Here is a 13086-nt window from a genome sequence, read left to right as displayed (position 1 = left end):
ATCCAGACACATGGAACAGCCATGAGGACCAAATTTGCCCCCAAATGCCAACATCTCTATGCACAAGTTCGAACAAGACTTATTTTCTGCACAGGACCTCCAACCAACTATATACCAGATACATTGACGACATTTTCTTCCTCTAGACCCATGGCGAGGAGTCACTGAAACAACTACACAAGGGTATCAACGGGTTTCATCTCACCATCAGACTTACCATGGACTACTCTTTAGTATCCGTTTCATTCTTGGACACATGCATTTCCATCAAGGATGGGCACCTCAGCACTTCACTATACTGCAAACCCACAAATAACCTTACAATGCTACACTTCTCTAGCTTCCACCAGAAGCATTTTAAAACAGCCATCCCCCATGGACAAGCCCTCTGCATACATAGGATCTGTTCAGATGAGGAGGAATGTGACGGACACATGAAAGTACTCAACAATATCCTCATAAGAGCAAGGTACGATGCTCAACTCATCAACCGCCAGTTCCAATGTGCCACAACGAGAAATGGTAATGACCTCCTCAGGAGACAACACAGGCTGCGACAGACAGGGTACCCTTTGTTGTCCAGTACTTCCTGGGAACTGAACGACTACGCCATGTTCTTCGCAGCCTTCAACATATTATCCATGAGGATGAGGGCTCCGTCAAGACCTTCCCCACGCCTCCACTTCTCACTTTAAACACCCACCAAACTTTCAACAGATCATAATTCGTAGCAAACTGCCCAACCTTCAGGACAACACCACCATACAACAACCCTGCCACAGAAGCCGCTGCAAAACGTGTCAGAGTATTACATGAGGGGTCACCTCCCACCGTGTGTATGGTAAGTATTCATGTGACTCGGCCAATGTGGTCTATCGCACGCAGACCATTTCTCATATGCACACAGATACACCCCTGTACTCACACCAACACGCATACCCTCTCACACATAACCCTTCACACTCAAACACACACCTAACCAAGCTTACACACACACACACACACATATCCACACACACTGTATCATATGCGTACACACTCACATGCACACTCAATCTGTTGCTCCTACGCGCGCACACATATAAACTTATGGGTTGAATTTGTTTTTGTAGAATTACATTTTATTTTGCTCAAAAACTGCATGAATCCTTGTTAAACTGTAAAACTATACAGAGGCTTTGTCAGTCTGACACAGCATTGGGACACAGACAGGCTTCACACCTATTGTTTAAAAACCTGATTCAGAGATGCCGGTGTTGGACTGGGGTGTACAAAGTTAAAAATCACACAACACCAGGTTATAGTCCAACAGGTTTAATTGGAAGCACACTAGCTTTCGGAGCAACGCTCGTTCATCAGGTGATTGTGGAGGGCTCGATCGTAACACAGAATTTATAGCAAAACTTTGCAGTGTGATGTAACTGAAATTATACATTGAAGAATTGATTGTCTGTTAAGCCTTTCATCTGTTAGAATACAGTGATAGTTTCACTTCTTTCATGTGTAAATCACAAAACCCTTTTTTATAAAGTTGCATTCTCGGGTTAGCTGTTAACAATGGTGATAGCTAGACAATATGTTGAAGGTGTTAGCCCTCTGTGTTCTCTGTCTATGACCTGATGTTTAGATTGATTCCAATCTAAAAAGTGAAACCATGTGACAAGGTCAACCGGGACCTTGGGTTCATGTCACATTACAGGTGATCACCATTGCACTACACACACATACACAGATATTCCTACACACACACACACACACACACTCTCACATGCACACGGACACAGATACACACAGACGCGCACACAGACACCCACACACACCCTTATAGACACACAGACTCCCACACATGCACCCCCTCACAGACTTAAGACACTCTGCACTCACTATACACACACACTCACAACCCCCACCCCAGACAGACACACACACAGACAGACAAAGACCCACATGCACACATATATATTGTGTGTGGTGAATTTTTGTGGTACTTTCAGAGTTACATTGCACTTTGCTCAAAAACCACATAGATTCATGTCGAACTCTGAGCTCAAAAACTGCATGAATTTATGTAAAACTCTGTTGTTTCACTTTTTAGATTGGAATCAATCTAAACATCAGGTCATAGACAGAGAACACAGGGGGCTAACACCTTCAACATATTGTCTAGCTATCACCATTGTTAACAGCTAACCCGAGAATGCAACTTTAAAAAAAAGGGTTTTGTGATTTACACATGAAAGAAGTGAAACTAACACTGTATTCTAACAGATGAAAGGCTTAACAGATAATCAATTCTTCAATGTATAATTTCAGTTACATCACACTGCAAATTTTTGCTATAAATTCTGTGTTACGATCGAGCCCTCCACAATCACCTGATGAAGGAGCGTTGCTCCGAAAGCTAGTGTGCTTCCAATTAAACCTGTTGGAGTATAACCTGGTGTTGTGTGATTTTTAACTTTAAAAACCTGAGCTCTCTTGAGAATGTAATTTGAAAGAAGCTCTGAGATTTACATTTCAAAGAACAGTAATCAGCATATCCCATTATAAAAGATAGAAGTTTTAATCTAAGATTGTTTACTGTATCACATCTCCATGACACTGGACTCCTTTGGCTATAAATTCTGTGAGCATGATCTTATTCTCCACAACCACTGATGAAGGAGCGGCACTCCAAAAGCTAATGCTTCAAAATAACCTGTTGGAGTATAACCTGGTGTTGTCTGATTTTTAACTCAATCATTTATGTCGCTGTTTGCAGAACATAAAGGTGAAATTTTCTGTACATCTTACTTTTGGTTTGTTGTCTGTGATCGTACTTCAATGAAATGATCTTACCTTGTGTGATGACACCAATGTTGATGAACTCCCAGTGTTACAGAGTGTAAAATGCTTAAGTATGTTATCTACAGTTTCTGTTGCATTTTGATGTACATTAATTCTTATTAAATTTAGAAGTGTGGGTTTATTTCCTAAAATCTTGCACTTTTCTCTGTGGTTTACTGTGTAAATGTATCTTATGATATGGAATTATGCTTCATTCCAAAGGGAGGACCAGCTTCAATTTCTGGTCAGTACTCAATTAACTACTTTCTCATTCTGTTATTCTGACAATGCACTTAGCTTCCATGACCCAGTGCTAAAATGGAGGAAATCAATCAGGGTTAACAGAGAGACACTGATGAAGGAGATGTGGCTGTGGTAACGAGTCTGTTTCAGGACATGGCTGAGGAGCTTCAGGGCAGAGGAAATGACCTGGGGAGTGCAGTGAGAGAGAAACTCACTGAGATCCTTGCAGAGAGATCACTGAGGAAGGAGATATGGTTGTGTCACTGAGGAAGGCGATGTGGCTATGATGAAAGGCTAATGCCCGAAACAGCAATTCTCCTGATCCTCGGATACTGCCTGACCTGCTGTGGTTTTCCAGCAGTACATTCTTGAGTCAGGGTTAACACTCAAGATTACTGGAAGATGCCAATTTAGATGAGGGCAGGATTGGATTAAGTTTCAATAGGTATCGTGTTTGGTAGTTAGTCTGTGCTAATGCAACACTGGCCTCATGGAAATGTACCCTAAAGATTGCCATCATCTGTCATATGTCTCTAAGTTACTGCTTGGAGGACAGGAAAGAGAAATTGGAAAAATATTGTGGGTCTGAAAATTTTAATTTTTTTTAATTTTATAGACACTGCAAACAAAGTCCTTTTGGCACTTTTCACTGGCGAAATGCTACTCAAGATGTACAGCCTTGGACTTCAAGCTTATTTTGTATCACTTTTTAACCGCTTTGACTGTTTCATTGTCTGTGGGGGAATCCTTGAGACTATTCTAGTGGAGACCAAAATTATGTCCCCACTTGGTATTTCAGTGCTTCGCTGTGTGCGACTTCTGAGAATATTTAAAATTACAAGGTAATATGTTTATTCTTCACATTCTGATATGTATAGTTTCATGAAACCAAATAAAGCATTTGCACACTTGTGACTGTAGAACTGCAATTACATAAAGGGATCAAATGGATTGACCTGATCACTTTTATAAATGCTGTAGTAATGAATAGTGTAAAACAGTTTACTGTATACAATTTATCATGTTCTGTTCAATACATAAATTAAATATTAATCTTCAAAAATAACAAGTAAAATGAATAATAACAAGGAAAATCCAAAGAATTCAATGATACATTCTATTTGTTATTTTATATATTTGATTAGTCATCGACAAAAATCTAAAACATAAATTTTATTTTAAGAAAAATATAGAATTGCTATAAGGTTAGAATAACTATATTTTGAAAAGATGAATGAAACTCTCAAATCAAGTACAGTTGTTTATATTAGAGAGAGAGATAATATGCATCATATTCACATACGAAATTTTGGAACTGCATTACCAAGTGTGACATAAATATTTGAAAGCAATATGAGTGGAGTAAAAATAATAAATCAGTTAAAAGTTAATTCCCACAAAACCAACCCATTTTATTTTAAGAAAATGGTATATTTAGGGATTGAATGGTAGTGTGGAAAGAAAATATTCTGTTTTTATTGGTAATAAATGTAAATACAATCCAAAGTGGGTGGCACGGTGGCACAGTGGTTAGCACTGCTGCCTCACAGCGCCAGAGACCCGGGTTCAATTCCCGCCTCAGACGACCGACTGTGTGGAGTTTTCACATTCTCCCCGTGTCTGCGTGGGTTTCCTCCGGGTGCTCCGGTTTCCTCCCACAGTCCAAAAATGTGCAGGTCAGGTGAATTGGCCATGCTAAATTGCCTATAGTGTTAGGTGCAGGTGTAAATGTAGGGGAATGGGTCTGGGTGGGTGCGCTTCGGCGGGTCGGTGTGGACTTGTTGGGCCGAAGGGCCTGTTTCCACACTGTAAGTAATCTAATCAAATCAAAGAGAGTGAAACTTTTCTCTCAATTAACTCAGTGGTGCAGTCCATGAATCCTTTACACATTAAGTTATGCACTGAAGAATGTTATTAAAGCTGGAACAAAAGAATCATACCAAGACCTGTCTAAAAAATGAATGAAGTCTTTGACATTATCAATATTGAAAAAAATTGATCTAGTGAATAAGTACCTAATTGCCTTCTTTGTTTCTGGCTTTAGATATTGGAATTCCTTGAGTAACTTGGTAGCTTCCCTCTTGAATTCAGTTCGATCAATTGCATCTTTGTTGCTGCTCCTGTTCCTTTTTATTATAATTTTTTCACTCTTGGGAATGCAACTTTTTGGAGGAAAGTTTAATTTTGATGAGATGGAAACAAAACGGAGTACATTTGATAACTTTCCTCAGTCCCTTCTCACTGTCTTCCAGGTATGTTATGGTTACTTTTAATACTGTATATGTTATCAAAGTACTGAACCTTGGGTGCAGCCCAACAACTACATTGTGAGAATATTGAATGCACATGAACAAAACATCTTAAATTTATAATGCCTATGAATTATTATTTTCTAGTGCTAAATTACTAATTTTTCTTTATTCTGCATCCTTTGTACCTTATATCATACTCAGTGACTAGTAAAGCTTTCATAACTTATAAATTAATTAACTCATTGGTAATAAATTCCTCCAAGATTCTCCCATTTTACTCTCATAGCTCCAGCTTAATGGAGTAATACCCATCAGCACAGATGACAGGTGAGGTCTCTCAACATAACAAAGAAAGAGATTTTCAGGATACTTAAGCTTTTGCAGGTGATCATTACTGATATCTAGAGTCTCCTGAAAGAATACCTTTGCCAAAAAGACCAATTGGAGTCATTAACTGTAGTTATTGAGGTAACTACAATATTGAATTTATTCACCACTAGCTGCTTCCAGGAATCTGCTGGTGACAGTTTCAGGATCTGTTAATATGCTGCCCAAAAGTATGTCTCCCAGGTGACCATTTATCAAGGCCACGACTTATATTATGTATTTTGTATTTTGTCATGCTTGTTTCGCTTCAGTGACTAGTGTAGGGAGTCATTGATTGTTTTAAAATCAGATTATTAAGATTACTAGTTAAAATCAGATTAGCCACGAGTCTTCACCAGTTGCAAGAAATTCCACTTCCTCAATGTGTAATTAGTTTGTGCTTATAGGAAGGTTATCAGTAATGTCTATATTAGATGTCTCAGGTGCAAAGCAATCAGTATTCTTCAAGGAGAGGAACAGATGGCATATCCATTCACCTGGTTGCTGGAGAATATGTTACAACTCAATAGGACACACATCACTTTTTCTGTGTATAATGAAGTCAACTGACTATACCATCAAAAACCATAATTCACAATAACAGTCAACAACTGAACCATCACATTCACAACCTTCCCTTTCCATCAGAGCTGATATCACCATTCACATAAAGGCTTTTGTTCAGACTATATAGGGCAGACAATGAAATAAGCACCAGGAGAAAGAAAAGTTCAAATACAATTTGATACATCAAAATAAATATCTCTATAAAAATATGACATTGCTATATAAATACAAGTGAACGCCCCTCCTTTGTAAAGGCCAAGTCACCATAGTCCTAGTGGACCATAGGGCTGCTGTTTCATTAGAAAGATGACTGGTGGGTGGGGTTTAACATCATGTCTCAGGCAAGGGACGAGGCTGAGAAGGCTGGGCAATCACAGTAACCTCAGCGGGTGTGGGAATAAACCCAAACTGTTGGCATCACTTTGCATTGCAAATCAAGTGTACAGCCAACTAAGCTAACTGAATCCCTTCTCCCCTTGTACAAATGATTTGGCATTCTTTAACTCCTTTGTAATGCATTCCACGTGACTGTAGCAAAGCTGCGGGCAGGTTGCTCTGGCTCCTGTTTTGACAGGTTAGATGCACTGAGTAAATTTCTTCTGGGCTTTGGAACCTGTGAGGGCCCTGACAAAGATTGCCCCACCTGCAATTGCACTTGTGTAGGTGGGATGTAATCAGGACAGGGGGCAGCAAATTCTGTCTGAGGGAATGGGCAGAAATGAGAGCTTGCTGAGAACATCCCACTGCCACGTATCCTATCTCTAGCTTCCCCCTCATAGCTCATCTGCACCACCTGGCTAGCCAAGAGCTGGAGTGCACCTGACTGTATATCAGTAAAATGTTGAACCCATCAATGTGAGGCATTGCTCCACTCAGTGTTCAGGGTAAGGCGGGAACATAGATTTGAAGTTAAAATCAGATGAACCATGATCTTACTGAATGGTGGAGCAGGCTCACTGGCTGAATGATCTACTCCTGCTCCTAATTAGTGTATTTGTTTCTACATGAATATTATAATCAATGCTTAACAATGTTTTAAAGAATTAAATATTTCATTTGATGATTTATGAATCACACTTAGCAATAATCATTGGTTACAACAGCCCAGACAGCATTTAGATAAATCTCCTCTGTATCTTCTTAGTGCATCACATCCTTTCAATAATATAGTGACCTGAACTGCACACTAGTTCAATTGCGGCCAAACTAGCATTTCGTACAAATCCATGTTAACCTTCCATGCCTTGGGTTAATAAAAGCAAGTATTCCGTATATTACCTTAACTTATTAGCTTCTGCCATGCTACCTTCAGAAATCTGAGGATATGCACAGCAATGTCCCTCTAATTTTCAGTACTTTCCAGTATCTTACTATTTATAGTGTAAGCTTTTGCATTGTTAACCCTCTCCAAGAGCATTATTTCATTCTTCTCTGAGTTGAATTCCATTTGCCATTGCTGTACCCACCTGAGTAGTCCATTAATATCCTCCTACAGTTTATGGCTGTCATCCTCACTACTTATGACACTGTTATGACATGGCAGTGAACCCTTCTGCTAATTAAACCAAACACACAGAAAGGCTCACCTCACCTCATAATCTGTTAAAGTGAGTGACAGAGAACTACCTAAATTCCACTATTTAAAGAAAAAAAACAACAATTTTATTCTTTAACTCTAAAATGAAAATTGAACAACTATTTACAATTTTAAGCCTTCTTTCTCTTAAAGGTTTGTTATCTACCTCCCATTCTACAACAATATACTGATCCAATAAAGCCCCTATTAAATTTACAGCAGCTCAAGTTTCAAAACCAGACAGTGGCTGTTGTTTCTGGTGTCGATCTTCCTGTGTTTATAGATTCCCCCTTGGTCATCTTCAGTATTCGGCTGCAAAGATTTTTCACATGAAAAGGTAGCTTTGAATAGAGAGTTTTCGGGCAGTCTTTCTGACAATGGCAGATGGTGGTCTTTCTGGCTAACAGTCCAAAATGCCTGCTTTTTGTACTGTTGGATTGTACAAACATTGGATCATCTCATTGGTTCACTGTTGTCAAAACAGGAAAATTCAAATTTGATTGGGTTTTAGTATCCTAGGGCATAATTTAAACTGGTTAAATTCAAACTACTGTGAAAACAATTGAGATATCTAGGTTACAGCCAAAATGTTACATCTTTCAATTTTCTAGCACACTCTGTGACTTGACAGGTGCTTGCCAGCTTTCACTCTCTCTTAAAGGTATAATGCACACTTCTATGTCATAGCTCCTCTCCCTTAAGAAACAAATGAGCCATCATAATGAAAAGATGGCTTCATTATTTTTTCTATTTCTTAACTCCATTACCATGAAATACATAGGACATTATTCTCAGTTCATATTAACTTCTGCACACATGTAAAGATATATACATGAAGCATCTGTTCAATCTTATCTATACTTTATCCATTAAATCCACAATAATGCATCTGCTATCATATTTTTACGATCCGCAACATGTACGATTTGTAATAAAAAGTCTGTAACATAAGATTCCAATGAAATAGTCTGATATTCTTGAACTTCAATTGTTCCAAGAATGTAAGAGGATTGTGATCCGTGTACACAACTATCTCTGACACATTGTTGGTGACATAAACATTAAAATATTGTAAGACCAGTACCAAACTCAATAATTCCTTTTTGATCAGAGTATTTTCTCCAGTTGGTGTTGAGTTTCTTAGAAAAGTAATTAAATAGTAGTTCAATTCCATCATCATCTTCCTGTAACAGTACAGTTCCAACTCCTGTGTCATTAGCATCAATTGCAACTTTGAAGGGTTTCAAAATGTTTGATGTAGCTAAAACTGGTGTAGTAGTTAATAATGCTCTTAAATTGTCAAATATCTCCTGGCATTGTTCAGTCCACTGAAATGTTGTGTTTTTCAGTAAATCTGTTAATGGCGCCATTACATTGCTGAGGTTTGGAACAAACTTCTGTTAGAATCTGCTTAGTCTCAAAAATCAAATCACCTCTTTCTTCGGGTTGGTCATGGAAATTCCTCGATGGCCTTTGTCTTTGCATTCCTCGGTGTCAATCTTCCATGACCGATGTTATGTCCCAAGGATATCACCTCTGCCTTCGAGAATTCTGTTTTCTCCAAGTTTATGACCAAGTTTGCTTCTCTTAATCATTCAAAGAACTCTGCCACCTGTACCTTGTGATCTTTGCAGGACTCACTAAAGATCACTATATCATCCAGGTAGACTGCACAGTCTGTTAATCCAGCCACAACTCTGTTCATGAGTCTTTGGAATGTGGTGGGTGCATTCTTCATTCCAGAGGGCATCATTTTGAATTGATATAGCCCATTTGGGGTTACAAACACAGAAATGTCTTTCGCTTTCTCTGATAAAAGTACCTGTCAATAACTGCGCAGTAAGTCCAACTTTATGATGTAAGTTGCTTGTCCAACTTTCTCTATACAGTCCGCCAATCTGGATATTTGATATGAGTCTGGTTTTGTTATGGCGTTGACCTTCCAGTAGTCCACACAAAATTGTTACATCCCTGAATTCTACTCACTCTGACTTGGTTTGATGATTTCTTCATTGAGCATTGTCTCCACTTTTTTCTGGATCTTTGTGGCTTTGAAAGGATTAAGCCGATAAGGTTGTTCTTTTATCAGACCAGTATTCCCTACGTCTATCTCATCCAGAATAGCACTAGTCCTCCCTATCTTATTCCTACATATGTTCACACATTGCCGCAAATAACCTTGCAACTGTGTTCTTTGCTCCTGAGACAGATAGTTTACTAACCTATCCCACTCCTCAAGGACTTCCTCATTGTTTAATGTATTTTGAGGCACATCAAACTCCACAGCATCTGGATTTGATTCCTCACTCTGCGGGGCAGGAACTAACACCTGTTTCTCCAGTTCCTTCTCTCTATTACAATAAGGTTTCAACATATTCACATGACATGAGCAATACAGTTTTATTTCTATCCGGCATCTCTACCAGATAGTTTACCTGACTCAACTTTTTCTCAATTTGATAGGGACGACTAAACCTCTCTTTGAAGGATCTCCTATCGCTGGTAACAATAGTAATACGTCATCCCCACAGGAAAACATCCGAACTTCAGAGTTTTTTAACTGCCACCTGCTTCATTCTATGCTGTGCCCTTTTTAGGTGCTGTTTAGTTAACTCACCTGCCTGATTTACTCTCTCCCTCACCTCTGATACATAATCCAAGTATGAGATCTCCGACTTTGGTCCTGTCAATTTCTCTTTAATTAATTTCAAAGGGCCTCTCACTTTATGTCCAAATATTAACTCAAAGGGAATAAGCTGAGTAGATTTATTTGGAGCATCTCTAATGGCAAACAACACAAATGGGATATCTTTATCCCAATCATTCAGGTAATCCTGATAGTATGCTCTTAACATGGTCTTCAGGGTCTGATGCTACCTTTCTAAAGCTCCCTGAGATTCAGGATGATACATACTTGATTTAAAGTGCTGTGTACTTAAACTATCCATGACTTCTTTAAACAGCCTAGCAGTAATATTAGACCCTTGGTCCAACAGAATCTCTCTGGGTAGCCCAAGTGAAAAAAGCTTGTAACTCCTCTACCACCCTTTTTGCTTTAATACTCCGTAATGGAATTGCCTCCAGAAATCTGGTAGAAACATCCATTACAGTTAGCAAATGCTGATTCCCACTTTTAGTTCTCAGGAGTGCACTTTCATATTCAATCATAACCCACGTGAAAGGGAATTGGCAACAAAGGTGCTGATTTTATCACGGCCTGTGTTTTACTTACCATTTGGCATGTATGACATGTACAGCAAAAGTTAATCACATCCTTGTGCATTCCAGGCCAATAGAGATGTTTTTGTACCTTAGCCTGAATCTTCTGTACATCTAGGTGACCTCCTACTGGTAGTTCATGTGCTATGTATAACACTTCCTGTCTGTATGCTACCGGCAACACAGTCTGGTGCACTTCTGCCTATTTCTCCTATGCACTAACCTGCCAGATCTCCATTTTCTTCTTAGGATTCTATCTTTCAGATAATAACCCTCAGGAATATTCTCTGCCTCCTGAGTATGCATCAACGTATATATCTTTTGTTGTCTCATCTTGCTGTTGTAAGTCCATTAAACTCTCTGCCTGTTCAGATTTTTCCTGCACCTTTTCATCAAACAGGGTATCCACTAACTGAACCTCAACCCCTTCATCTTTCTCTCTAATTTTTGCTTCGTGCTGTGACTCATAATAGTGAATCTTGTTACTACAGAATCGGAGAAAATTCCAGGGTATTTTTCTTTTAACTCCTCAGTTCCCTGGTTTAACTTGGGCTTTTCCACAACAATGGGTGTCTCTCCCTCTTTGGATCCTGTCAATCGTTCCCAAGATCAAACTGTGTTCCTGGAACTGACACTCTGTCAATCACTCCTACTGTTACTTCCCCAGTCTTGAGTTTGCACTCCAACCTGATCTTACATAGAGGAATGTTAAATTTCTGTCCCTCTAACTCACAAATTACCACACTCTTGGGTAACAGAGAGAAAGAATGCAAATACATTCATCTCTTACTATTAGAGACTGGTTAGATCCTGTATCTCTCAAAATTATGACTTCTTTCTCTTCTCCCCCTGTTCATTCTGACTAAACTTTACCCACAGAGGCAAATTCTTTATAGAGATCAGGCACTATCTCCATACCCAGCCACTGCCTCGGCTGTGCGCTCTCCTGCAGCTCCTAGACTTTTCTTGGGGTTTCCTTTACTACTTTCACTCATGCCACTGGCTTAGCTTCTTTTACCACATCTTTTCCCACAGTGCCATTCTTTAACGACCAGCACTGTGATTTTACGTATTCCACTTTACCACAGTGGAAACACCTAAGGCCTTTCACCTTCTTTCCAACCTCTTGGGCTTCTTTTTTAACCTTTGGTAAAACATTACCAATGTTCTCTACTTTTTGTTTTGTAGCATAGGATCGCCTCCTCTTCTCCCAATTTCTATCCTTCACAGAATGAAATTCTTGCCAGAAGCTAAACTTTGCCTTACGTACCAGTGTATATTCATCTGCCATCTTTGCTGCTCTTCTCATTTCTTGACCTTTCTGTTCATCCACATGAATTCTTATCATCTCTGGAAGTGAGTTTTTAAACTACTCCAGCATAATAATTTCTCTTACAGCCTCATAGATCTTATCTATTTTTAAGGCCTGCACCCAGAGGAAGTGGTGGGGGCTAGTACAATTGCAACAAAAGGTATCTGGATGGGTATATGAATTGGAAGGTTTGGAAGGATATGAGCCAGGTGCTGGCAGGTTGGACTAGATTGGGTTGGGATATCTGGTTGGCATGGACAAGTTGGACCGAAGGGTCTGTTTCCATGCTGTACATCTCTATGACTCTATAAGTCTGAACTGGTTCCTTCTATACGGTTCTGAACCACTGTCTATACACTTTTGGTACCAATTCATAAACGCTCAAAAATCGCCATCTGCATAATCTGTTGACCCCTCATCTGACAGAACTGCAAATACCTCAGTAGCTCTGCCTACGAGTATAGTCTGAACTAGCATTCCCCACAAGTCCTCTGACTACTCCATCTGCCTAGTCGATTTTTCAAATGAAATAAAGAAGGCTTGGTCATCTTTCTCATTAAAATATGGCAGTGTTTTTAACACGCTTGTATATATCACTGCCTTATCTCTTCATCTCCATCCTGTTAACTTGTCTTTGCTGACTAAATCACAACTTCTGGAGTTCAAACTCTCCATTTCTCTTTCTTTTCTCTCTCCCTTTCTTCTCTCTCTCTCTTTGCTCAACT

At 39.3% G+C, this 13086-nt stretch overlaps 1 protein-coding gene across 21 annotated transcripts in view; it reads left to right on the top strand.

Annotated features, from left to right (window-relative positions):
• Window positions 1-13086, top strand: part of LOC122559424 (calcium voltage-gated channel subunit alpha1 C) — a 1175809-nt gene that overhangs the window by 654149 nt on the left and 508574 nt on the right. For all 21 annotated transcript variants that reach the window (XR_015760447.1, XM_087997307.1, XM_087997306.1 and 18 more), the window contains 2 exons: window positions 3686-3911; window positions 5114-5321. Coding sequence is in view for 20 of the 21 variants with exons in the window: in XM_087997307.1 (XP_087853433.1) it covers window positions 3686-3911; window positions 5114-5321 (434 nt within the window). In the remaining variant the exon portion in view is untranslated. The remainder of the gene's footprint in view (window positions 1-3685; window positions 3912-5113; window positions 5322-13086) is intronic.

This window comes from Chiloscyllium plagiosum, unplaced genomic scaffold (genome assembly GCF_037043375.1).
Source record: "Chiloscyllium plagiosum isolate Xiang-an unplaced genomic scaffold, Cpla_swu_hap1 HiC_scaffold_19, whole genome shotgun sequence".
Classification (NCBI taxonomy): Eukaryota; Metazoa; Chordata; class Chondrichthyes; order Orectolobiformes; family Hemiscylliidae; genus Chiloscyllium; species Chiloscyllium plagiosum.
This window is presented reverse-complemented; position numbering and strand designations above follow the sequence as displayed.